The 23,046-nt window shown below is 36.3% G+C and overlaps 2 protein-coding genes across 3 annotated transcripts in view; one reads left to right on the forward strand and one right to left on the reverse strand.

Moving 5' to 3' along the window:
* The window catches only part of SLC25A12 (solute carrier family 25 member 12), a 180,412-nt gene that overhangs the window by 123,163 nt on the left and 34,203 nt on the right, over positions 1-23,046 (reverse strand). The gene's annotated exons all lie outside the window — the stretch shown is intronic.
* Positions 1-23,046, forward strand: part of HAT1 (histone acetyltransferase 1) — a 48,526-nt gene that overhangs the window by 4,557 nt on the left and 20,923 nt on the right. For both annotated transcript variants that reach the window (XM_020288380.2, XM_012781939.3), the window contains exons 3-8: positions 4,125-4,200; positions 10,518-10,638; positions 20,094-20,273; positions 20,542-20,663; positions 21,165-21,269; positions 21,601-21,707. In XM_020288380.2, coding sequence (XP_020143969.1) covers positions 4,125-4,200; positions 10,518-10,638; positions 20,094-20,273; positions 20,542-20,663; positions 21,165-21,269; positions 21,601-21,707 — 711 coding nt within the window. The remainder of the gene's footprint in view (positions 1-4,124; positions 4,201-10,517; positions 10,639-20,093; positions 20,274-20,541; positions 20,664-21,164; positions 21,270-21,600; positions 21,708-23,046) is intronic.

The raw sequence follows: 23,046 nt of genomic DNA on the forward strand, positions 1-23,046 counted from the left end.
TTCTTCTATTTATAGTAGAGACGGGGTCTCACTCTTGCTCAGGCTGGTTTCGAACCCCTGACCTTGAGCAATCCGCCCATCTCGGCCTCCCAGAGAGCTAGGATTACAGGCGTGAGCCACCGCGCCCGGCAGTGCCTATTTTAAATTCAGTTTTTTATATTGTTTATTTTTCTGACTATTGGAGTAATACTTTATTTTGTAGAACATTTGGAAAGTACAAAAGAGTATATGAAATAAAAATTACCCATAATTCATCGCTCAAAATAACTCTGTGTTATAATTTGGGAATAATTCCTTCTAGTATTGTTTATTATGTATTCATTTATGTTATTTCTCTTTTACAAAATTGAAGTTGCACTGTCATGTTCTCTTCACTTAATTATGCATTGTGAATACTTTCCTATGTCTGTCATCATGCACATGTGGCCCCAAGGCTGTAGGTTCCCCACCCCTTTGCTTACTTGCTTTATTGCCATAACTGCATTGTAAAGACTTGAAAATATTTAATGTTTCAGATATCCAGGAGAGAGCTCACATTTTGATCATGTTCTCATGTACTTGTATATTTGTCAGATTCATTCAGCCTTAAACCTACTACTTACCAACTTTTAGTTCATATTTCCTGTGGACCAAATTCCGTGGGAAAATATTAAAACCACATTATTTTGGATGACAGGCATTGGAAGAAGGCCAATCTGAATTATAGAGATAATTATCATAACTAGGCTTATGACACTTTTCTTGTTCATTGCTTATCTTTTTCTCTGTCCATGTCTCTTTACCCATCACTGCCAAAGTGCTGTATAACATTGCTGGGCACAATGGCTTATGAATTTAATTATAGTACTCTGGGAGGCCAAGGCAGGAGGAGCACTTGAGGTCACGAGTTCAAGACCAGCCTGAGCAAGAGTGAGACCCAGTCTCTACCAAAAATAGAAAAATTAGTCAGGTGTGGTGGCATGTGCCTATAGTCCCAGCTACTTGGGAGGCTGACGCAGGAGGATCACTTGAGTCCAGGAGTTTGAGGTTGCAGCGAGCTATGATGATGCCACTGCTCTCTATCCAGGTGACAGAGCTGTCTCAAAAAAAAGTGCCATATATAACATACATTTATATTATATTAGAAGCAGTAGTTTGAAATTTCTAGAGATTTTTAAACATTTCAAACATTAGAGATGGAATAGTTGGGAATTTTTAGGATCATGAGTCTACATATATTATACTACTTTATCTTTTTTTTTTTTTGACAGAGTCTCACTTTGTTGCCCAGGCTAGAGTGAGTGCCGTGGCGTCAGCCTAGCTCACAGCAACCTCAAACTCCTGGGCTCAAGCGATCCTCCTGCCTCAGCCTCCCGAGTAGCTGGGACTACAGGCATGCGCCACCATGCCCGGCTAATTTTTTATATATATATCAGTTGGCCAATTAATTTCTTTCTATTTATAGTAGAGACGGGGTCTCGCTATTGCTCAGGCTGGTTTTGAACTCCTGACCTTGAGCAATCCGCCCGCCTCGGCCTCCCAAGAGCTAGGATTACAGGCGTGAGCCACAGCGTCCGGCCTACTTTATCTTTTTAACTATGAAATATAACAGACTATAGAGGAAACTAATGAATATCTGTGATCCCATATTCTGCTTTTTCAAATCTTAGCATTCGGCTATATTTGCCCAAGCCTCTTTTATTTCTTTTAATTTTTACTATGAAAATTTTTAAACACATAGAAAAATCAAGAAAACAGAATAATACTCACCTATGTATTCAACACCTAGATTCAACGGTTAACATTTTGCCTTATTTGTTCTAGTGTGGGTCTATTTTTCCTGAATTATTTGAAAGGACGTATCCAAACATCATGGCACTTCTCCTGTTGTTGCACATTGCCTAACATGTGAACATTCATGAATATTATATATAACCATAATGCTATTATTACACCTAAGAAAATTAATGGTAGGTTTTCAATATCACGTAATTTTCTGGTTTCCCTGGTTGCCCTCAAAACTCTTTAATAGCTTTAACAAAATTATTTAAATCAGGATTCAATCAAGGATCATACACTGACTTTGGTTGTAATATCTCTTTAATCTCTTTTAATCCAGAACAGTCCCTCCCCCACATGTAACTTCCCCCCCATACTATTGATTTATTTGGAAGAGTAAAGTCATTGTACAGAATTATTAGACAAATCTATATGCTGTATTTGCGTATTTCCTTTTTTTTGTGTTATTTAATTTGTTCCTCTATCTTCTATATTTCCTATAAATTGGAAGTTAAAAAGCTCGATCAGCTTTAGGATAAATGTTTTTGGTGAGAAAGCTTCATAGGTGATGGTATATATTTCATATTGCATTGAATCAGGAGGCACATAATGTTGGTCTGTCCCACAGTGAGTGATGCTAAGTTAGATCATTTGCAAATGTGGTGACTACCAGATCTCTATAGCGAAAACATATCATTCCTTAGGTAGTACTTTGACACCCAGTGAGTGACTTGTTCCATAAGGACAGTGTTAGAAAATTTTCGTCTACAACCCATCTTTTTTTTTTTTTTTTTTTTTGAGACACAGTCTTGCTTTGTTGCCTGGGCTAGAGTGAGTGCCGTGGCATCAGCCTATCTCACAGCAACCTCAAACTCCTGGGCTGAAGTGATCCTCCTGCCTCAGCCTCCCAAGTGTCTGGGACTACAGGCATGAGCCACCACGCCTGGCTAATTTTTTGTTTCATTTTTAGTTGACTGGCTAAGTTTTTCTATTTTTAGTAGAAACGGGGTCTCGCTCTTGCTCAGGCTGGTCTTGAACTTCTGAGCTAAAGCAATCCTCCCGCCTCGGCCTCCCAGAGTGCTAGGATTATAGACATGAGCCACCACACCCAGCCTTACAACTCATCTTTTCATTCTTCAGTTGCTTAAAGATTTTTTGATAAATAAAGTTTTTCTTCATAAGATAAATTGTATCAGGAAAATTTCCAATATATCAGTATTCACAACAAATACAAATAAAAATAACAAAAGGATACCTATTTCTATCTTAGATTGGTAGAAATTTAAGTTGAGGGTGTAGAGTATCTGCAAGGATGTAGGAAACAAAGGAGTCTAATAGCTGCTGGGGGGTATATAATTATATAAAATAATTATATTGGTTAATTAAATATAATAATGGTTAAAATATTTTTAGAGGGCACTTTAGTATTTGTAAAAATATTTCAACATTCAATTTCAACATTCTTACCTTATTTTTCTATTGCCAGTAATTTTCCCCATGTATATACTTATAAGAAGTACAGCATGTTGTCTATACAGATGTCATTGCAGTATGCTTTCTTTTCTTTCTCTTTTTTTTTTTTTTTTTTTTTGAGACAGAGTCTTGCTCTATTTCCCAGGCTGGAGTGTGGTGGGATCATCATAGCTCACTGTAACCTAAAACTGAGCTCAAGTTATCCTCCTGCCTCAGCCTCTCGAGTAGCTAGTACTACTGGTACATGCTACTATGCCTGGCTAATTTAAACATTGTTTTTGTAGGGATGGGGTCTTGCTATTGGCCAGGCTGGTCTTGACATCCTGGTCTCAAGTGATCCTCCCATCTCAGCCTCCCAAAGTGCTAGAATTGCAGGTGCGAGCCACGGTGTCTGACTCTTGTAGTCTTATTTTTAATAGCAAAAAAAAAAACCAAAAAAAAACTGAGAACAAAAGAAATGTCACTTAGCAGTCAGAAAGAATGATGTGATGATATGGGCTTCATCAAACTCAGGTTATTTTTGTTCTCAGAGTGTTTCCTACAGCATTCTGTTTTCTTAGATGCTGTAGTTTTTCTTATCTCAAAGTATCTTATTTTTCCTTTTATTCTTTGCACTGTGTATAAACATACAGAAAAATAAAAATTAAATCAGGTGCCTCTGTTATGCCTAGTCTTCTAATTCTTAGAATAAGTAAGGTTTTGATGCTGAAGCACTGAGGAATATTCTGATTTTCATTATTCACTAGTCTCATGAGAATCCAGTATAAATCTTATAATAGAGAAATGGCATTTTAAGTAAGAAAGATGTTGGTTGTATCCTAGTTATAGTGAAACTCTTGAAATGGAAATACCTGTCACCTTTAATATCTGTATTTTTTTATTCCTTTAAACAGTTCGTTTTCCTGAAGATCTTGAGAATGACATTAGAACTTTCTTTCCTGAATATACCCATCAACTCTTTGGGGATGAGTAAGTAACTTAGTAAAATAAAATGTTTTGCCAAATTAATATGGCCCTTTTTTTCTAGATCTAGAAATCAGATTTTATTTTATTTTCTGTTATTTTTTATCTAGTTTATCTTAAAATATATATTAGAATGGTATTTTTGACACTGAAATACCAATCTATATAATGCCTACCATTTAGTGCTGTCCATACATTATTTCCTTTAATTCTTACAACAGTATTAGTGATGATAATATTATTTGCTGTTTTGTACAGTGGTGGAATTAGGTAATTGCCTAAGGACATATGAATGGCTGGAATTCAGATTCAGGCAATCTGACTCCAGAGCCTGTACTTATAACTACTACTTTTTTCTTCCTACCACTTTGCTATACTACTTTTAGTACAGCATGTACTCCCCTAAATCTAGAAAGCTCAAGTTGTTATTCTATGATTAAATAAGCAGTTAAGAGAAATTTATTTTTAGAAGCAACTTTAAAGATATGTCCTAGGAGATTCAGCACAATTGTTCAAATTTCTATACCTTCACTACATTATTATCATTTTATTTTTTTTTAAACTTTTGATTTTGAAAAAGATTTCAAATTTTCAGAAAGTTGCAAGAATAGTACAATGAACTCTGTCTATTGTTTACCTGGATTCACCACTTAATATTTAGCCACATTTGCTTTAATCGTTCCCTCTTCTTATAAAGATGTAGTAGTAATGTATTGTTGTTGAACCATTTGAGAGTAGGTTGGAGATATATCTTTATTCCTTACCCTAAATTCTTCAGTATTTATCTTCTAAAAACAAAGGTAATAACCATGGTAGAATTATCAAAACTCAGGAAGTTTAACATTGAGACAGTATTATTTCCCAATATATAGTCCATGTTTCAGATTTTGCCAATTGATTCCCAATTATTCTTTTTTTTTTTGAGACAGAGTCTCGCTTTGTTGACCAGGCTAGAGTGCTGTGGCGTCAGCCTAGCTCACAGCAACCTCAAACTCTTGGGCTCAAGCAATCCTACTGCCTCAGCCTCCCGAGTAGCTGGGACTACAGGCATGCGCCACCATGCCCGGCTAATTTTTTATATACATATCAGTTGGCCAATTAATTTCTTTCTATTTATAGTAGAGACGGGGTCTCACTCTTGCTCAGGCTGGTTTTGAACTCCTGACCTTGAGCAATCCGCCCGCCTCGGCCTCCCAGAGAGCTAGGATTAAAGGCGTGAGCCACCACGCCCGGCCTCTTTTTTTTTTTTTTTTTTTTGAGACAAAGTCTTGCTCTGTTTCCCAGGCTAGTTGTGCTGTGGCATCCATCATAGCTCATTGCAACTTCAAACTCCTGGCAGGCAGTCCTCTCATCTTGGCCTCCCGAAGTGCTAGGGTTACAGGCGTGAGCCACAATGCCTGGCCCCAAAATGTTTCCTCTTTGGATTTCTATCTTGAAGGGGAGATTTATTTTACTCTCTTTTTACTACTTTTAAAAGTCTCTTCCTGTGGTAATATCTTAGTGCAGCAGTCCCCTTTATGGCACCAGGGACTGGTTTCATGGAAGACAATTTTTCCATGGACTGGGGGTGGGAGGGATGGTTTCAGGATGATTCAAACAAATTATATTTGTTGTGTACTTTATTTCTATCATTACATTGTAATATCAATATATAATGAAATAATGATACAACTCACCATAATGCCTACTCATTGGGAGCCCTGAGCTTGTTTCCCTGAAACTAAATGGTCCCATCTGGGGGTAATGGGAGACAGTGGCACCCAAGGTGTGTGTTGCTTATGTCCAGTCTACTCCGTAATCTTATTTTGGTTGCCGTCACTGCCAAACGCCCTGCTTCACAAAGATAGGATGGAAATCGAAGCAGGCTTTTTGGTACTTTTGTGGCAATCTCAGGATATTCTGCCTTGACTTTAATCCAGAATGGATGGAGATTGGAAGTTGTTTCAAACATATTTTTAAGGCCACTGTCATTTGTGATCTCAAGCAGTTGATCCTCTTTTATCACGGACAAAGTTGATTCACCTAGCTTATTCACAAATGGGTCGCATATCCATTCCTTCCCAGTTTGGGGGTCTTTTGTGATGGGGAAGTAATGCTCAAACTCTTTTGAAAGCTGAGATAGATGATCATGTACCAGCTAGGAGAAAGAAGGCCCTGCTCAATCACTTTCAAAATCTCTGCTAATGTTTGAAACGTCAAAAATCCCAATGTTCACTTATTGCCCCCGTAATTCCAGTTTGGCTTTGAATGCAGCCACTTTATCTGCCAACTTGAACACAGTTGTTGTTCTCCCCTCAAGTGACAGGTTGAGTTCGTTGAGCAGGGTGAATATGTCACACAAGTAAGCAAGTTTTGTGACCCATTATGTGTCACTGAAATGTGCTGCCAATGGTGATTGTTTTTCTAAAAGAAATCTCTAGTGGCTCTCAAAACTCAAAAACTCTGGCCAGTGATCTACCTTTAGAAAGCCATCTCACTTCTGTGTATAAGAGAAGACATGTGTGCTCACAGAGCTGCGTGAACAGATAGGAGTTAAGGGCATGTACTTTAATGTTGTTGATATTTTTAATCACATCCTGCAAAATGTTAAGTTCAGGTGACATTTTTTGGCTAACCAGCATTTCTCTATAGATAACACAGTGTGTAGACTCAAATTCAGAAATGACCTTCTTGACCATAAAGCCATCCAGTCATGGCAGCTGCTCTATCCATGCATATACTGACACAGAATGACCAATTCAGTTTTCCTGATATATAATCACTTAAAGACTTGAATAGTTCTGCAGCTGTGGTGTTGGTTGGCAACAAAAGTGCACGTGACGTATCTTCATGCACATTCTCCTGAAAAATATATCACACAAAAATAAGCATCGTTGCCTTGTTGTCAACATTGGTAGACTTGTCAACCTGGATTGCATACCACGGTGACTCATTAATCCTTTCTAACAATTGTATCTCAATATACTCTGCTAGTTCATCAATTTATCTAGTTATGGTGCTAGCCAAAAGAACACGTGCCAGCTTTTGAACTGCAGACTCTCCTAAAAGTTCACAGCAAATGTCCTTAGCAGCTGGCAGGATCAACTCTTTACCAATAGTAAAGGGCTTCTTACCTTTAGTAATGCGGTTAGCCACTAAGAATGATGCTCTTAGTGCAGACACATTTGATGAATTAGTGGCCTTCAATAATTGCTTTTGTTCTCGTGTTCATGTTTTTAAAAAAAAAAAACAAAGCTCCATAGGCTTGTCTTTTAATGCAGGATGCTTTGTTTCCATGTAGCAAAGCGGTTTTGAAGGTTTCATGGCTTTGTTGGATAGATGGTCACCACATATTATACTAAGTGGCCTTGGAGAATGTGAATCACCTGTTGCAATGAACCTGTAATTTAAGTAGGACTCTTGGTATTTTCTTTTAAATGTAGCTTTCATTTTGTTGGCAGTCATAGAGTCTTCTGCTGTATCATCATTGGGTCTTTCCTCTTTTTCAAAGAAGCTCTCCAGTGGCATTTGTTTTTTTACTTATTTTTGCTAGGGTTGGCTTGTGGGCTTACCAAAACTGTGACTGAGACAAGTGGGCAGTGAGGGAAAGAGAAATGGGCAGAAGTGGTAAATAAAATAATGGGTGGGCTACACGAGATCTAAAATAAGTGTAGATTCTGACTTAAAGCCTGCCACCAGATGCAGCTTAATTGTCACTTGTCACTCACTGATAAGGTCTTTATATGAGTCTGCAAGTAATTGATTTATTATGGTCTCTGTGTAGTCAAACCTCTCTACTAATGATAATCTGTATTTGCAGCCACTCCCTAGTGCTAGCATCAGCTTCACAGCTCTACCTCATATCATCAGGCATTAGATTCTCATAAGGAACATGCAACCTAGATCCCTTGCATGCATGGTTTATAGTAGTGTTTGTGCTGCTATGAGAATCTAATGCCACCTCTGATCTGACAGGATGTGGAGCTCAGGCAGTGATGTGAGCCATGGCAAGCAGCTGTAAATATAGCTGCAGCTTCGCTTGCTTGCCTGTTGTTCACCTCCTGTTGTGCGGCCCAATTCCTAACAGGCCACGACTGGTACTGGTCTGCAGCCCGGGGATTGGGGACTGTAGTCTTAGTGGATAAGATCTAATTTTATAGATACTGCTTCTTAATGGCATTTTGCACATTTACCTGTCTGTTTTGCATGGTATCATTGAAAGTGGTGTGCTTATATACCACTCTTCTGAGGTAGGCAGGTGACAGTAACATATTTGTGATATCCCTGTATCTTATGACCCAAGTATGATATTAGTCTTCTTCCTAGTATCATTGCCACTTCTTTCTTCTTCATATAACTTTCAGAGTCCCTGGAATGGACAGCGCTCACGTTTTATTTTGGTAGCGTAGATAAAAATCTGGAAACGACACTGCTTCTTTCAAGCACTCTTCTTTCAGAATTCACTTTTATTTTTTTTGAAACAGGGTCTTATTATGTTGCCCAGGCTAGTGTGCAGTGGCATCATTATAGTTCACTGCAACCTCAGACTCCTGGGCTTAAGCCATCCTCCTGCTTCAGCCTTCCAAATAGCTGGGACTATAGGCAGGCACCACCGCACCTGACTAATTTTTCTGTTTTTTGGAGAGACAGGGTGTTGCTCTTGCTCAGGCTTGTCTTGAACTCCTGGCCTCAAGCAATCCTCCCACCTGAGCCTCCCAGAGTGCTAGAATTACAGGTGTGAGCCACCAAGCCTAGCGTAGAACTCACTTAAAAAAAAAAAACCTTTATTGATATATAGTTACATATCATGTATTTCATTTATTTGCAGTGTGCAGTTCAATGGTTTTGGGTATATTCTAAATTGTATAACCATCACCACAATCAATATTAGAACATTTTCATTACTCACATCAGAAACCCCATAATCTGTTAGCAGTCACATACCTTCACCTCCAACGCCCCACCCTTCTGTCCTAGGTGGTTACTAATCTTTCAATCTCTGTAGATTTACTTATTCCGTATATTTTAGAATTCACTTTTAGAAGACTCTTTTTTTTTTTTTTTTTTTTTTAGACAGAGTCTCACTTTGTTGCCCAGGCTAGAGTGAGTGCCGTGGCGTCAGCCTGGCTCACAGCAACCTCAATCTCCGGGGCTCAGCGATCCTACTGCCTCAGCCTTCCGAGTAGCTGGGACTACAGGCATGTGCCACCATGCCCGGCTAATTTTTTGTATATATATTTTTAGTTGGTCAATTAATTTATTTCTATTTTTGGTAGAGATGGGGTCTCGCTCAGGCTGGTTTTGAACTCCTGACCTTGAGCAATCCGCCCGCCTCGGCCTCCCAAAGTGCTAGGATTACAGGCGTGAGCCACCACACACGGCCTTAGAAGACTCTTTTTAAGCTGGAAAAGGGGATAGCAAAGCATAGATGTGATAGCAGGGAGCAGTGTTGGAAAAATTAGCAGAAGCTTCAGATCTGTCCTCTGAGTTGATAGAGGGGTTTGAGTGTAATAAAATAGGTGCTGTCACTGTTTTCGGCAGCTCTGGCAGTTGATGATAGAAGCAAGTGGTAAGTTGGAAGGGCTGGTCCAAGGCTAGGTCTTAGCCGCTTACCTAGCCAGGTCCTAGTTGAGCACTACTGGTCTTTTGAAATGCCTTCTAGTAGGAGTAATAGTAGCAACAGCAACAATGGCAGTAGTAGTAATGTCTAACATTTATTGAGTACTTACACAATGTGCCAATCATTGTTGTAAGTGGTTTACATGTTCTTTTTTTTTTCAGAGTCTCACTTAGTTGCCCAAGCTAGAGTGGGTGCCTGGCGTCAGCCTAGCTCACAGCAACCTCAAACTCCTGGGCTCAAGCAATCCTACTGCCTCAACCTCCCGAGTAGCTGGGACTACAGGCATGTGCCACCGTGCCCGGCTAATTTTTTTCTATATATATGAGTTGGCCAATTAATTTCTTTCTATTTATAGTAGAGACGGGATCTCACTCTTGCTCAGGCTGGTTTAGAACTCCTGACCTTGAGCAATCTGCCCGCCTCAGCCTCCCAGAGAGCTAGGATTACAGGCGTGAGCCACTGCACCCAGCTACATGTTCTAACTTACTCATTTAACCCAAACAACATTGCTGAGTTAGGTACTGTTATTCTATTTTGTAAATGAAAACTGAGACATAGTTTCATTACAAATATTTAATATTTGTTTCTTTTTTTAGAATATAAATATTTTAAATAAGTCTTGAAACTACCCATGAAATTAAACTTGTTTATATGTAGAGTTAATACTTTTTCATGACTCTGCAAAAATTCATTTTGATCATTGCTTTTTTTTTTTCCATTTCAGTGAAACTGCTTTTGGTTACAAGGGTCTGAAGATCCTGTTATACTATATTGCTGGCAGCCTGTCAACAATGTTCCGTGTGGAATATGCATCTAAAGTTGACGAGAACTTTGACTGTGTGGAGGTAAGAACAAAAATATATTTATTTTTAACTCTCTTTTCCAATTGAGTTTAAAACAGGTTTTAAAATTTAAAATCTAAATCTCTAAACAGGGAGGAGAGAATCTGTTATAGGGTAGTTTTAAAATCACGTATTCTATGTTTAGTTATGGAGGCATTTGTCTCCCTGTGATTCAGTTAACACTGTGATTATGATCCTTAACCTGTTGTTTCCTGGGTGGGCCTTCTCCATAAAAACTTTAGCTTTTATGATAAGAGTTTCATTTATTTATTTTTTCTTTTACCAACTTTTGTTTTTTATTATGGATGTGGAAATTACTTCTTTTCAAATAGAAGTCAAAGAAGATGGAAGGAAAGACCTCAATTTTCTACTTCCACTTCATGTAGAATGTCTATTTAAATTTTTCTTACTGCATTTCTAATCCCACAAATTTTGCTGGTTTATTGCTTTATGTGTAGCACCTTGAATATGTATGGCAGAGGGATATTGATTTCAGAGTTTACCTCCAGACCGTGAGAGAATAAATATCTGTTGTTTTAAGCCACCAAGTTCGTGGTAATGTGTTACAGCAGCTATAGGAAACTAACACATATTTTTGTACCAGGAAGTGGGGTGCTATATAATAAATAACTAAAAATGTAGAAGTAGCTTTGGAAATGGGTAGAGGTTGGAAGAATTTTGAGGTGCCTGATAGAGTATAAATTACCTTGAATAGACTGTTGTTAGAAATGTAGATATTAAAGGCACTGCTGGTTAGAACTCAGAAGAAAGGAGCATGAGAGAAAACCTGTATCATCTTATAGAATACATATATTAATATCATAAACATAGTTTTGATTAAAATATGAACATTAAACATACCTGAGAAGGAAATGAGGAACATGTGTTTGGAAACTGAAAGAAAGGAGATCCTTGTTATATAGAGACAGAAAGCCTAGCTGAATTGTGTCCTGTAATTATGTGGAAAGTAGAACTTGCAAGCAATGAACTTGGATATTTAGCTGAGCAGATTTTTAGGCAAAGTATTGAAGGTGTGGTCTGGTTTCTGGCTTCTTCAGGTTGACAGCTGGACATGCCAAGCAGCTGAGCCACAGAGGCAAAGAACCGGTTTATGACTTCTTATAGTAAAATGTGAGAGGAAAGAGATAAATTGAGGGAAGATTGTTAAACAAAAAGGATCCAGGACTTGATGATTTGGGAAATTCTCAGCCTGTCCAGATTGCAGAAGACACTACAATTATGAGATTCACTGTCAGGAAAGTAAGGCCTGAAGAGAAAGCCTAGAGTGTGCTAGTGCTAAAGAGATTTAGGCATGTGACTCAGATATCCTCACTCAGCAAAAAGTCAGGAATAGAGATCTGGGGAAAATCTGTGGAGGAGCCTCTTATCTAATGGTGTGAACCCTCATGACATAAACAGGTGACCCACAAGGGTTTTGAGAATCAAAACTTCAAAATGCAACTTGAACTGACAAGACAAAATAAAGGAAGGCTGATGAACTCCCAGAATTCCACAGGCAGGAAACAGGATAATAAAACTGCTCAGCTGCAAACATGTGCTTCCCTTTAGCAAAAAGGAAGAATGACTCTGAGGGCAAAGCTTGAGGCCCAGAGGGTGGAGCTGCAGGCCACAGTTATTTCCAGGCCTTGAAACCTAATGGAATTTGCCATGCTGGATTTTAAAATTGCTTGATACCAGTGACTCCTTTCTTCCTTCCATTTTTTCCCTTTTGGAATGAGAAAATGTGTTGTCTTATGCCTGTCCCACCATTGTCTTTGGAAGTGATAACATGTTTTCTACTTTCAGAGGTTCACAGATGGACAGGAATTTTGTCCTAGGATGTGTCATACCCAGAGTCTCACATATATCTGATTTAGATAATTTAGATGATGAGATATGTGAATTTTAAGCTGGTGATATTTAAAGAAGATTTTGGATTTGAGTTGATTCTGTAATGGTTGAGACTTCTGGGGATGTTGGGATGAAATGAATGTATTTTACATGTGGGATGGACATGAACCTTTGAGAGCCTTAAAATTATATATTTTAGATGTTCTGTTTTTAGGTGTTCTGTTTTTGGGCATTCTTTACTTAAAAGCATTAAAACTTCATCAAGAATTAGTCCTGGCGTGGTAGTTAATGCCTGCAATCATAGCACTCTGGGAGGCTGGGGGTGGGTGGATTATTTGAGCTCAGGGGTTCGAGACCAGCCTTAGCAAGAGCAAGATCCCGTCTGCTAAAAAAAAAAAAGAAAGAAAGAGAGAAAGAAATTAGCTGGACAACTATAAATATATGTTAAAAAAGTTAGCCGTGCATGGTGGCACATGCCTGTAGTCCCAGCTACTTGGGAGGCTGAGACAGTAGGATTGATTGAGCTCAGGAGTTTGAGGTTGCTGTGAGCTAGGCTGACGCCACGGCACTCTAGCCCGGGCAACAGAGTGAGACTTTGTCTCAAAAAATAAATAAATAAATAAATTACAGAGTTGACTTTTTGTTTTTATTAAAAAATTCCATTGTGTCCCCAAATCCTATTAATAAAATTAAAAATTACATTCTTATAGTAAAATCTCTTGTCCTTTGCACTTACAAATCCAGCAAGTTTTAGTAAATCATCTGTCATATTGTTGATAATACTGTGGTACACACAAGTAGTCAGAGAATTAAAATAGGGAAAATGATTCTATATATTACTAGATACTGGATGTCATAACTTTTTTTTGTAGAGGTAGCAGTTCCTAAAGCATTAAGAATGAAACCAATTTTTTTAAGGCTTTAAACTTACTTTGACTTCTGACTTTACATTTTTTGCCAACCCTGTGCCCCACCTTTTTATGGCTAAAACCTGTTGAACTGACTTGTTTGACCCAACCTTTTATTATTTTTTTTTTATTTTGTTTTCTTGTAAAGGTCTTGCCCAGAGTCATACTAGTAAATAATCAAGATTGTATTAGGACATGATCACTTAGTGGAATACATAGTAATATCCTGATTACAAGCTGTTAGGACGGTCTGTGAGCTGTTCTGAATGAGTCCAGGCACTTGTGTTTATTACTTTTTATTTCTGTTTTTTACAGTGTGTTTTTTCCCTCCTGTCTCATGTTTGATGCTATGAGTTCCCAATTTACTGCTCTTATTGTGAGGTATTTTACTTTAGCAAATAATTCCCTTATGGATAAAAAATACCATATTGGTAAGCTTAATGGAATTATGTATGCCACGAATTGTGTATAGCATGAAAGAGATCAGGAATAGCCTCTCATATTTATTATTCAACTTTAGTGTTAGAAATATTTTGAGTACTACCTGGGGTTTTTTACTTGTTTTTTTCTCCCACTTCCCAGCCATGTGTGAGTTGACTCAGCTTGTCAGATAAATAATATGTAACTGCCTTTAATATTTGTTTTATTTAATGTAGTTTGTGTCCCTTGGAAATTTTTGAAATTTTACGGATACAAAAGTGATTCTGAGTAATACTGTAGTGATGATTTGATGTTTGAAAAGATAATCTTAGATGAACTAGTGTTTAACACAGATTTATTAAACTGGAGTTTTTTCTGTAACCAAATATTTCTTATTAGATTGTTAAATTCTCCAGACCCAAGCCCAGCTAGATGTTATTAAAAATTCTCCAGACCCATACCCAGCTAGTTGTTATTAAACCTTCAAATTTACTGTTTGAAGGTTTTTTGTTGTTTTTTTTAAGTTGCAGCTGATAGCACTGAATTGATTTCTTCCGAAGAAACTATTGACTTAGTTATTGATAAATCTTTCAAATACTATGTGCAGTGAAAATAGCTATGTATTTGCATCGACATCTTATTGTTCTATTCTTAAAAATCAGGTTTTTCCATTTAGAAGTACTGTGTTAGGAGTAAGGAATCAATCTTTTATGATGTCTTTTTTGTAGGGTTACTTATTTGCTTCGTGGTCAAAGATCATTTACATTAAGTGTTCAATCAAAGACTTTTTCCCCTATATAAAAAAAAGACTGGATAGTGGATGTGGGGGAAATGGGCTTCCCTGTTCTCAGTTTGCAGTGAGTGTTCATTTCATAGTGCCTTCTGTGTTCTTGATGCCAAGGATACAATGGCAAACAAAACAAAGTCACTGCTCTCATGGAACGTATATTCTAGCTAAGAGGAATAGTCAGTAAACACATAGTAAATAAACAAATTAAATTCAGATAGTGTTATGAAGAAAATTTTGCTGGTTTCTAAATAATAAAGAAGGAGCCAGCCATGTTATAATTTGAGGGAAATGCTTACCAAGCAAAAGGACCAGCGAATGCAAAGGCTCTGAAAAGATAAGACTGCTGGCATTTTTGTAGTACAGAAGGAATACCATGGTTAAATTGCTGTGGTGATGAAGAGAGAGGTAGGAGATGGTTGAAGGGGATGGCACAGCTAGATCATATAGGATCTTCTATGCCACAAAAGGTATTTGCTAGAGATAAGAGAAGTTGGCTGACTTTGGAGGTTGTAGGTATGTGGTGGATCATACAATGTGATTGTATTTTTAAAAGATGATTCTGGCTGCTATGCAGAGAACACACTGTAGGGGGCAAGAGTGAAAGAAGGGAGGCCAGAACATTGCAGTGTTAGAGGCAGCACTGGATTTAGTTGTCAAATTGAGGATATATTTTGGTGGTAGAGCCAGTAAAGTTTGCTGTTGAATTAAATGTGATAGATGAGGGAGAGGAACAAGGAGAACCCCATTGCCTAAGCAATAGTGGTATGATTAATGATGTAGGGAAGATTGGATAAGAAGTAGGTTTAAGTGGAAAAAATAAAAAATTTTGTTTTCGATGTGTTACGTTTGAGATTATTATATAATATATTTGCGTTTTTATAGATCTTACTACATAACATACTACTGACCATAGGTAGTCAGCATCTGTAACAAATGTGCTTAGAAGTTAATTTCTTATCATTAATAGAAATTTGCCATTACATTCATCTTTCATCATCCATTCTTTTTCTTTTCCAAGCTGAATTCTCCAGTTGCACCTCAAGTTTTTAGTCACAATTAAGATGCATCTTAAAATCTCTTCACTAGCCATCATCCTGAAAGGCAACATAATTCTGAATTTTACAGTACAATAAACTTGATTATTCAGGCATTGATGATTTGGGGTTGTTGAGAAAGTTGAAATACATGGATAAGGTTTGTATTATCTGTGAATTTTGTTCATTTTATCCTTGTCTCCCACTAATCTGGGTTGAATTTGAGAGCAGATTTAAAAATTTTTTTGAAATCTTTAGCCTCTTTATAGGAAAATCCTACATACTTAGAAAAATTAAATCTTGAGGAAATGAAAAAATAATCTTAAAATGTATATTTTGCTACTTGAACTAAACAAGATAAAATTGTCAATATATAATTTTAAAGCTTTTTATGATATTTCATGAAAAAGTATTATCCATCAAGACCACTGTCACAATTATCAAAAAGTATAGTGAAATATTTCTAGTCTACCAATGATTATTTTTTCACTAGTGATCTTTGTTTTTACATTAGTGAAATAGTTCACACTTTTAATTTCTTTTGGTTGTTTTTGTAGCATATTTTAGGTATTCTTAGAACTATATATATTAGTTAATGTTGTCCACATGCCACTTTAGCCAAGTAAAAAACAGCATGCACCACTTACTTAACATACCTTTAATTGCAACCTCAAAAATAACTCACTATAGACAAATTTAGACAAGTGGTGCTGCTTAAGACACTAGAGAGGTGTCTTTCTAGAGAGGACTTTCAAATGTGTATAAATACAAACACAAGGGTAAACATTTTTGTTATAATAGATTACTAGTTATTCTCAGGCACATTGCTTTATACAGTGATAAGGAAAAGCAAACATTGCTCCATAGGATCATCATGTGTAATAAAGTATAGAATATTAGAACTTGAAATGACCATAGTGAGAGAGTATACAATCTAACAACATTTCATGTGACCCACCTGCCATAAGACCTAACTAGAATAGTTACTTTTACACTTTCTTTAAAAAGAAATTGCCAAATGTTAGGAAAACATATGTAAGGGATGTCTTTGTTAATTAAGGGTATCAGGTTGTATTCTGAATTCTTGGTCTGTCTGTTCAGCTTAATTTCTTATCTTTTCTATAACTGTATTTATATATAATTTTAATTGATATTTAGAATAATGTTCTTAACAGTAGGGAATTTTTCAGTAATCTTCAGAATTAGAGTCTAAACTTTTAGCCATAAACATTGGAACTAAAAGGTTTCGTTTATTTTAAACTCTGTATTCAATTAGAAATGATTAGTTTTTCTCTTGTAATAATTTTATCTGACCAGTAATCCAATATGAAAAATCAGTATTTTAAATTTACTGAACAAAAGTATATGTTTTTAGAAAAGAGTACAGATCTCTAAGACATGGTGTTTGTAGGATTTTTTTTTCCCTTAAAGCAGATTCCAATTAATAGAGAAATGCAAGCATATTCTTTTTAGTAAAGCAGAGTTCTGAATTCTAAGTTTGAATAGTTATTTGGTTTTAAGTTATATGTTTTATGTATATATATCAGATATACATATATATAAATATTTACAAATATATATTATATATATATATAAATTCCTTGGTTGGTTTTTTTGTTTGTTTGTTTTTTTTGAGACAGAGTCTCACTTTGTTGCCCAGGCTAGAGTGAGTGCCTGGGCGTCAGCCTAGCTCCCAGCAACCTCAAACTCCTGGGCTCAAGCAATCCTATTGCCTCAGCCTCCCGAGTAGCTGGGACCACAGGCATGCACCACCATGCCTGGCTAATTTTTTTATATATATATTAATTGGCCAATTAATTTCTTTCTATTTATAGTAGAGACAGGGGTCTCACTCTTGCTCAGGCTGGTTTCCAACTCCTGACCTTGAGCAATCTGCCCGCCTCGGCCTCCCAGAGTGCTAGGATTATAGGCGTGAGCCACCGTGAGGCCAAATTCCTTGCTTTTAAACTTAGCCTTTTCTTCCTTTGACGGTTTTTAAAATAACATGTGAGGCCGGCGCAGTGGCTCACACCTGTAATCCTAGCACTCTGGGAGGCCGAGGTGGGTGGATTGCTCGAGTCAGGAGTTCGAAACCAGCCTGAGCAAGAGTGAGACACCGTCTCTAACTATAAATAGAAAGAAATTAATTGGCCAACTAATATATATAGGAAAAATTAGCCAGGCATGGTGGCACATGGCTGTAGTCCCAGCCACTCGGGAGGCTGAGGCAGTAGGATTGCTTGAGCCCAGGAGTTCGAGGTTGCTGTGAGCTAGGCTGACACCAAGGCATTCACTCTAGCCTGGGCAACAAAGTGAGACTCTGTCTCAAAAAAATAAAATAAAATAAAGTGTGAACTTGCCTAAAGCAAAATATTTTATTTGAAAATATTTATTATAATAAATAGGTATCTTTTGAAGGCTGAAAGTTAAACATTAACTCTTTCAACTTTGTTGAGTTCAAACCCTTGAGTTGTTCTGCCTTCCACCAGTACTGCCACTTGAAACTTACAGTTTCTTAGAAATCTTTGAAGTAAGTTTGATGCAAGATATGTATAGTGATTTTATCATGCTTTGTAATGCCTTGTTGAGAAGACAGGACATGAGAAAAGTTTTAAAAAGTTGAAATTATATATGCTGTGAATGTCTTGAAGTGATCTTTTTAAACTGATAGATTATAAGTCTCTTTATTAACAAAGTAGTTTTTCCTCAGTTTTAAAATCTGAACTAAAATTATAGTATACTACCTTTATACATCACCACTTTGGATTTTAATTGCTACACAACAGACCCATTACAACAATCCTTCATTATAACAATTTTCTCATGTAGTTACTGAAATTGTACTAATTCTATAAAATATACTTAAGATGGCTTCTTCACGTTAGACATCAGTTTCAAGGAAAATGTTTATCAAATAGTACTTTAAATATAAGCAAAAATAGGTCTATCAAATGCCGTTTGATCTCTAGGGTGAATGACTTGCAAGGACTGATGTACATATTAGAAATAAACTGTTGGGCAAAATGCTGAAGAGCTATATTTTAAATAATAGCTCTTTTTAAAATAGCTGTAAACAAATTATATTTAAATGTTGGTGGTTCCAGAGCATTGAAAATAAAACTTGTTTGTGATAAACTCCATCCTTGGTTCTCTATCCTAAAATGTAACTGAATGATAATAAAGTGCTATTCATCTGCAGGTGCATTGCTTCTACTTAGTTAAAAGATGGTTGAAAGGACAGGAATTAGTAGCATGTTGTATTAGCCTTTTGTAGTGTATTTTGTCCTAAGCATCTTAATTTCCCTGTTTTGAATGCTAAGTAGCAAGGGTCTTGGTTTAGAACTAATACCCATCATGCATGTAAACGGTATGAAAGAGCTGCTTAGTAAGTTAACACAAAGTGTTCTTGTGTCAGTCCTTGTGGAAATAGATACAATACAAACATTACAGCTGAACTCACGGCAAACTCCATTAAGTAAAAACCTGGCCCCATTGTTCAGGAAAAAGTTTGAATAGAATGCAAGCTCATTTTGTTGAATGTAATGTCAGGCTTTTAGGGACTGTATTGAGGGATAAGGTTTTGTTAAGTTGAGACCAATTCATTAAGTTTTATTGCCTGGTGAGAAGCAGTAATACTTTATTGTAAGACTTCATCAAATATTCATGGTTAAAGAGAAGTAGTAAATGTATTCAATCAAGTGGTCTTTTGGGGTTTTGAAAAGGATTATGAAGTCTGCTCAGCTGATAGTTTTAACATTCATCGAAGTTGTTTAACAAGGGTAATTTTAATCTCTGAGTTTAATTTTGTTGTCCAGGCTTGTCTCTTTTTTACTACCACAAATCCAGGTCTGTAAAAATTGTGTCACAATATAAGGATAAGTGGATAATATATCCATTCATAAAATTTATGTATTTCCTAAGTGAGTATATTTTCATATATAATTATCATCTTAGTTTTGAATTTGACATATGAGGAAGTTATAACCTGTCTACTTGTTCATTGTGAGATTGCTATTCATTTTAGTCAGACTCTAGCCTCACCTCACCTCACCTGGTGATCTTTTCATGTCTTGGATAATATGATCTCTTTGACATATATATTAATAAAATATTAATAATAAGGAGCCTTTTAGCTGTTTCAGATTGTCATGAAGGGATATAGTCTACATAATGTTAGAAATTACAAAGCATTGCCCTAATTCTTACATTTGATATCAGGCTATCTGCTTCCTCTTATTTATTTTTATGTTATACTTATGCACATCTCAATTTTGTGTGACAGTAGTTTGTGCACATGAAACTCATCTTTTCCAGTTCACTGTGTGTTTACTTCTTTAATTTTGAACGGAAGTTTTGATATTTTTGTTGGTTTTGTCCATTTCAGAGAAATTGAGCATATTCAACTAAAAGTCAAATTTGTTACTAATTTTTTATGTCCTATTGTCCATTCCTTAGGCAGATGATGTTGAAGGCAAAATTAGACAAATCATTCCACCTGGATTTTGCACAAACACGAATGATTTTCTTTCTTTGCTGGAAAAGGAAGTTGATTTTAAGCCATTTGGAACCTTACTTCATACATACTCAGTTCTCAGTCCAACAGGAGGAGAAAACTTTACCTTTCAGATATATAAGGTAAAGATAAATCTATTTCTTGAGTAAAGTTACTCTATTTGCCTGAAACCTGTATGTAATTTTGTTGTTACTTTCAGTGATTTATTCTAACTTCATAAAAGAAGTTTTTATCAGCATTAAAGACAAAGATCTATTTTGTATGTGTGTCTGTGTATACATCTTAATCTGAGACTTGTAAACATTTTCCCACAGGATAGTTTTGTGTTCTGCAGACTTTCACTTACCTCTGTGATGAGTTTCACCTGACTTTTCCTGGCTTTTTCCCTAGGCCGACATGACATGTAGAGGCTTTCGAGAATATCATGAAAGGCTTCAGACCTTTTTGATGTGGTTTATTGAAACTGCTAGCTTTATTGACGTGGATGATGAAAGATGGCACTACTTTCTAGTGTAAGTACAGTTCTAAAGCAACAGTAGACCTTATTACCTCCACAAAGCCAGCATTTTAATTGTGGCAGCCCAATTATTGGGACAGTATAATGATATTTTTCCCAGGAAAGAAAAACTATTGTTTATGGAGGCTTGAGTTTTCCTTCATTATGCTTTGGGAGACCTTGAGAATAGAGCTGAATTAAATGCTGTTGTCCGTTAGGGCCCTGAATGTAGGCTTAAACAGTAAAATGAGCTTTGCCTGTGTTTTCTTTTACTTGCCACCTATTCATCTTTATAATAGGCAAGTGCACTGAAGTGATGTAAAGAGGTCTGATTTATCCAAGTTGCTGCACACCAATTAAGTGAATTGTACATTCAGAACATAGCAGGTGTACCCATTGGGCCCTCACAGAGTAGCTTGCTGACACTGAAAATTCAGTCAGAGAATGGAAAAGAAAATGGACACTGCATGGGAGCGCGACTGTAATTGACCTGCTTGGCTTTCTGTTTTATCTGCAGATTTGAGAAGTATAATAAGGATGGAGCTACGCTCTTTGCGACCGTAGGCTACATGACAGTCTATAATTACTATGTGTACCCAGACAAAACCCGGCCACGTGTAAGGTAATTGGCAGCATAACACGTGCCTTGTCTTTTATTTCAGAAGAAGGAACTGCTGAAGTTTCCAATACTTGTTATAATAGTGTTGATTTGTTTAAAAAAAAATCACCATTATTCCTTGGCTATGTACTGATTTATTTCATTGTTCCCCTTTGAAACAGTGTGGAAGATTAAACCAATTTTGAGTATCTCAATAATTTTTGGATTTTTTTGAAGGTTGATTGAAAACAAAACCACATAAATTTTTTAAATGTTTGGAATACTATAGCAATTTGCAATTTTTAAACTGTCCATGTTGTGATATTTTAATTTTAAAATAATTTCTTTACTGTAGTCAGATGCTGATATTGACTCCATTTCAAGGTCAAGGCCATGGTGCTCAACTTCTTGAAACAGTTCATAGATACTACATCTCATCTCCTTCAGTTCTTGATATCACAGGTATGTAAAATTTGATTTGTTACTGAAAGAGCCTTTCTAAAAATATCTTTACTGATTGACTTTGTTTTTGTCAGAAATAACTATTCCATTTTAAACAGCAGCATTCTCCTGGGGTCTTTTCGGAACTGTCTAAAGATGGCTTAGGCTACATTTTACATCATAAGTCTTTGTGGGGGTTGGATTACATCTGTAATTGTGAAGTGCTTAATGGAACAAATTGAAGATAATGAGCTGAATATATATGGGGAAATTTTTGTCAGGCATATGTTGGCAAATACATTCTAACTTATTGGTTCAGTTTATCTGGCAAACACTTGTATTATTTAGAGGCTGCCCATGCTTAAATCTTCATGTAGGGGCAGAATGTTCTAAACCTTACTGAGAAAAAAAGTCAGGGTAAATAGTTCTGGAATAGAATGCACGTTTCCTAAAGTATGTGTTTTGTATTTCTAAAATGCATGCCCTCCCAACAGTGGTAGATAAGGTGAAATGTAGGCCAATTTGTTTTGGAAATGCCTTTCAGTATGGATTAGCCATAGAAGTAGTATTACAAATAAAATGCTTGGAGAAGGAAAGAGAGTCAACTCTACTCTGTAAAAGGAGAAGGCATCATTAGATGGAGTTTCTGATGTTAACATGTGGAGTACCAAAGAACAAAGTGGCCCATGGAACATTTATGTTGTTGTTACTTTTTTTCTCCTGGGAATAGCTTTCAAATTTGTTGCTCATAAATTTGCTGATTAAACTGAAAGTTACCCTTTTTGTCCATGAAAAATATTTTACGAGATATTCACTTCCAAATTAGGATTAAAATGTATTAATTCTAGAGTTTCAATACATCTTTGTTTTTAAAACTTTAACATGTACTAAAATGTTAACTTGTTAAAGAATGCTATTTGGGAATTTTATTTTGACAGTTTGTTTAAAGATACTAAGAAAACAGTACTGTATGCCGTATTAGCAAGAATATAAGTAGGCTAGTAGGCACATTATCAGTTTTTTCTTTTTTCCTATAGTATAGTGGTCCAATGTAGATAAAATTAAAGTTCCTACAGAATAATAAATTAATCCTATAGATTAATAAGCTGGAGGGAAAGCATATTGTTTTTAAAAGGTAGTTCCACATATATAGAATTGAATTATCTTTTCATCTGACTTTCCTGCTACTGTTAAATGGATTGCAAACTTGGGAGATAAAGAGGTAATTATAATACTAAACTTAGTTTATATCAAAAGTTATAAATTGTTTAAGTGACACTTTTAGTAGCTTAGTGACTTTTGTAAAACTATAGAAACATAATACAAACTATATCACTTTTTTTAGCTGAGCTGAAAATTG

Source organism: Microcebus murinus, chromosome 8 (assembly GCF_040939455.1).
Source record: "Microcebus murinus isolate Inina chromosome 8, M.murinus_Inina_mat1.0, whole genome shotgun sequence".
Lineage (NCBI taxonomy): Eukaryota > Metazoa > Chordata > Mammalia > Primates > Cheirogaleidae > Microcebus > Microcebus murinus.